The 5000-nt window shown below is 32.5% G+C and overlaps 1 protein-coding gene across 1 annotated transcript in view; it reads right to left on the bottom strand.

Moving 5' to 3' along the window:
* The window catches only part of LOC105340880 (dachshund homolog 1), a 33079-nt gene extending 28646 nt beyond the window's left edge, over window positions 1–4433 (bottom strand). The window contains exon 1 of the mRNA XM_011447128.4: window positions 3875–4433. Within this exon, the coding sequence (XP_011445430.3) occupies window positions 3875–4359 (485 nt within the window). The 5' untranslated portion in view covers window positions 4360–4433. The remainder of the gene's footprint in view (window positions 1–3874) is intronic.
* Window positions 4434–5000: the final 567 nt, after the last annotated feature.

The raw sequence follows: 5000 nt of genomic DNA, 5'->3' as shown, positions 1-5000 counted from the left end.
TCTTTATCTCTAATGGTTCCAAATACAGGCCCACCTCTTTAATCTAGATTTATGACATATTGTGTAAAGTTTATTTGTTGAGCACAACAGTAAGTGGCCTACTTAACCCCCTAAATGTGATAGCTGCAATGATTTACACTGCCTACTCTAAATATGTTTGTATTTTACTTACTTCCAAATCTATAAAATATTTACATTCTCTTGTTCTGTTAAACATGCTGTTGAGATTAAAGACATTTCAGTCTTACAAATATATATATTTAAGTAAATTTTCATTTACTATAAACGAACAGGTTATTTGTTTTGTAATTTAATATTGCATGGGTCTTATCTACTTACTTTTAACTATAGAACTTGTACATTTCATTATTACAAAGAAGTGTTAAAAATTCTAAATCCATAATATATACCATTGGTTATGTTCATTAACATCTGCGCAATCTCTATCAATGACATTAATCAATACCATTAATACGATCTTAAAAACCTTTCAATAAAGTTCTTAAAATTACTTTTTAAAAACCTTTCTTTTCCACACCGCGCCTTCGATCTTCCCCGCCTGTCTACTTTCATTTTTAATTTTTAAACTCCGATCCCGACATTTATAATACGGCCTAATAGTATACAATTATCTCCCATATTGATTAAAAAAAAATATACAAAAAATAACCCTTAAACAAACTCTGAATCATAAGTATAATCTCTTACTTTTGTAATTTTAGAATATTAAGATACCAAAAGCAATCATGTTTAACCTATGCATGTACAAAAGTAATTTTAATATTCATGATAAAGTGCCCACTTGTCCAAAAAAAAAAAAAAAATAGCTAATGCTGCGAAAGCAATGGCTCTAATAATACGATCCCTGGATTTTGGAAGTGGAAGAACAGTTTTTTAGTTATTGAGACATAAATTTTACAAAGTTTTGGATTTAATAGACTAAAATATAAGATAAATCGACTACGATAAGATGAAATATGAAACTAGCTCGAGGGGCGAAGTTATTTTCATAAAAATATACCATTTTGAATTCAAGCAAAGAACATAATTTTCATATGTAACTCGTATTACAGAGAGTTTTCAGATCTACTTTTGAATTTAAATCTTTCTTTAAATAGTTTACGATCGAAACTGATAAAAAAATATTCACATTGCATACATTACTAAAGTAATTTTGTCTACATTAATGAAAAAATGTTGCATCTGCTAGCGCTATTTCAGTCACAACCAATGGAAAAATGGATATATTATATATTAAAGGGTGTTCTTCCTTATACCATGCTAACATTTTTTTTTTTTAGAAATAATAAAACAAATTCCTCTGTTTTAGTTTCAAACAGAAAAAAGATGATAAATCGACTTATTCATTTCTAATCTCGTCAGAACTTCATGCAATACAACATTTCCTAAATACAGCGCAAAGCATTAGGAAAGCGTATCCGTCCTGGGAAGGCGTATAAATAAATGTTTTCTTCTGTCGCATTATCTTACAGACCTCCGTTTCCTTTTCGCACTGCTTTGGTCTCCGGTTCGTTGAGTAACTTCCCCTTTCATCACAACTCGTTTATTTTGTGGTCAAAAGAACTTGTTTTCTTGCAACAACCCGCCGGATAATAGAACCTAACTTGATATCAAATTCTTAGCAAGCCACGAACAAATGTTACATGTATTTGTATTTATGAATTGTATACAATGCTCTTTGTTCTCCCAACATACAAATATATCTCTTTTTTCAATTTTCTATCTTAAATAGCACATTCAAAATGCACTTAAAATGTGTGAAATTCACATATTTGAAAATGCAAAAAATAATTCACATCGAGTTTATTGTGATGGAATTGGATTTTTGATTTTGTGATTATTGATGTTCAAAAGATAATGAATAATAACTTTTATTTTAAAAACCGTCCCGGTAATATATACGCAATATACTTATATTAAATGCACTGGAGTGTTTAAAGAAATAAAAATTAAAGCATTGCTGTTTTATGCATTATATAAACAATATATTAAATTAAATGAATTTATAAACAATATGTTAATATTAAATGAAGTGCAGGGTTAAATGAAATAAAAATTAAAGTATCGCTGTGTTGTTGTTTATTCAGTTTAAAATGTTGCATTTGAATCGATATAAGAAAATACAAAATATGATAAATTCACAGATATTGATTGAAAGATAATATTGTTTGAATAAAGGTAATTTAACCACCTAATGTGTTTCATTAATGTCAGTTTTCATTTTCACTCATGTTACTTTGTTGCAACAACGCGTTTTATGCAAACAACTTTTGAAATTAATATCAGTTTTGTTTTCTCTGTAAGACGACAGCATCTATTCTTAGAAAAAATAAATGTGCACAGTTTGTCGGTCCATGTAATTAGCTGTATTTCGCAAATACTCCTTGGGTATCTGCATGTATTAAAGTGGAAAAACAATGCATTTAATAATCAATTTTTGTAATGCGTACATATTTTATTAGGCAACACAATGCATATCTCTTTAACACTTCCAGCTGTTCTCGCTACGAAGACTTATTGATAGCACAATCACTACAATATCACATGCCTGTTTAATTTGAATAAATTTAAAAATTACTGGCCAATTCTGATAGCGAAATTGAAATTTTCTCTTTATTTTTATCAATGAATCTGAAACACATTTGCACTTCTGCGAACGCGGTTCTTTTCTCTGCCCTAGCACCGACCACGATAACAATTAAAACCTTATCACTTCAAGAACAAATAATCATATAGTTGTCGATTTCTTATCTGGGTAATTATTACTTATGCGGCATTTTTATCGGATTGCTTTATTGCATTGCTTTGTTAGGGTTTTACGCGAATTAGTGGTATCTTATCAGGGACTGGGTTCGTTTTACGATCCCCGTCACATTTGTCCGAGGCCCTGGTCGGAGTTGAGGGGACTAATGACACGGGGGTATGGCAGATCGAGATAAAACAATTCGCATATTAAATAACCAATAATCCCCCTCATTTAAATAATAAAAGAATTTCTCCCTGACATGTATTAGGCAGTCGGACATTGTTAATTAATTGTTAATTGCCAACTCACAAGTGTATATCTTGACGCGATGTGGCATTTATAAGCATATAAATGAATAAATTTGAGATACATATACACGCGTACACGGGATAACTGATGAATATTTAAAAATCTTTACTTTGAGAATTATTCGGAGTATTTGCACTTCACACAAATGTTATTACTTCGCGCAATTTTTAGTAGAATTATTACATATGAAGAAAGTTTGTTTGATTTGTGATTTTTTTTTTCAATTTTTCTTTTCTCTTTCGATCTATATCGGGTCATAGTTCAGAATGATAACAATTGATCTTGGGAAGTTTTAAGTAAATCGATGTCAGTGGTTAGTAATTGTTGCAGTGATAGCAGGGCACGCTAATCAACCAAACATCAAAAGGGGAATTGATTTAACAAAACAAAAAGTTACAAAGTTATTGTCACTCAGCTCTTTTTCAAAAGTTTGTTTGAATCCAATAAAGTAAAGAGCTGCATTGATTGAAGACATTGGAATAGAAAAAATACAAACACAGGAATTCTAAAATCGTAAATGGCTTTTCTTTCTTTTTTGGTCCATATATCAATTTATTTTAATGCATGTTTGTATAATTGATCTCGGACCAGTGGGCAATATTTGTACAAATGATGTTCCAAAGAATTGGCGTTACGACGATATATATCTCAAGATTTAAAGACACACTTTAAATTAAATACAGCAACTTGCCCAACAATGAATCGGTCACACGGTTAGATGTAGTCATTAACGAATAATTAAAAGAAAAGAAAAGTTATATAGAGAAAGAGAAAAAATAAGCAAAAAACACGACCTACCTTGAGTTGGTACAATCATCGTACAAAACGTCGAATTCTTTGCAGGAGATGAGTTTACATCTGTTGACCCCCGGTTGAATTGCTCCGAGTCCACGGAGGATTCGAACTTGTTCCACATTGCAAACCACTGGGGTGATGTCCAGTCTCTTCAACTTTGTATACACGGTATGTAGGCCCCCTACCAAATGTTTCAGAAAAAGTTCAAATGCCTGGGGGAGGCAGATGAGTTCGATACCATTCACCGTAAAAGCGGCAACTTTTTCTCCACGGTACGTTATGACTTTGCAGACATTATTGTCGGGGTTGCAGGCCACGGGAGGGGGAGAACTATAGGTCGTTGGTTTGTGGAGTTTGCTCAAGAGGCTGTTGTGTTGATTCACTGTAGCAATCATCCCGTGGGTCAGGCTGATTGTCCCTGGGGTGGGTCCTGGGCTAGTATGGGCTCGCGGCGGAGATAGTTTGTGTGAGAGAGGTGATTCCATCATTGTGCAGGCTTTATCCTAAAAACACAATACCGCGTGTATACACAATTATATAAATCTTATACAGAGAGTTTAAACATTTGGATCAAGTACTGAAAAAACATAAATATTCATACCCTCTCGACCAATAGCGCGCTCCTCTTGAGATAAGCCCCGCCTCTTTTCCGTTAATCATAAACTGCATTCGAGTTGATATCGCATTGCTGAAAATGACACGGACTGTCAGACGCTTGCGTGTGTATAAAGAATCGCCTTTTACAATTGTGATTGACATTTTTTAAATTCATCGATACCCTCCTCACATGAATATTTATACCGTTAAATGTTACGAGAATGGCTGAATTTTTTCCTCCCTTCCTTTTATTTAACGATTATTTGCGTGGGTTAAATATCTCATCGGATAGATAATTTTTAAATAAATCTTTCGATTCATATACATGGTGTTCTATATGTATATCATATTAGTTAGTTTTTTTTAAATCAGAAAGTTTACGAAGACTGACTTCTTATCTCTTACACTGTTACATGAAATGGTTGTATTAGTGATGTCATTAAATCTTAAGAAGGATTTCAGATGTGGTACAATCCTGGTAACCTTATCAATGTCATTACTAATCGTGGTCTCTCAGATAAAGATTCAAAGC

This window comes from Magallana gigas, chromosome 2, assembly GCF_963853765.1.
Source record: "Magallana gigas chromosome 2, xbMagGiga1.1, whole genome shotgun sequence".
NCBI lineage: Eukaryota > Metazoa > Mollusca > Bivalvia > Ostreida > Ostreidae > Magallana > Magallana gigas.
Note: the sequence above shows the minus strand (reverse complement) of the source record. Positions and strands in the feature narration are given on the sequence as shown.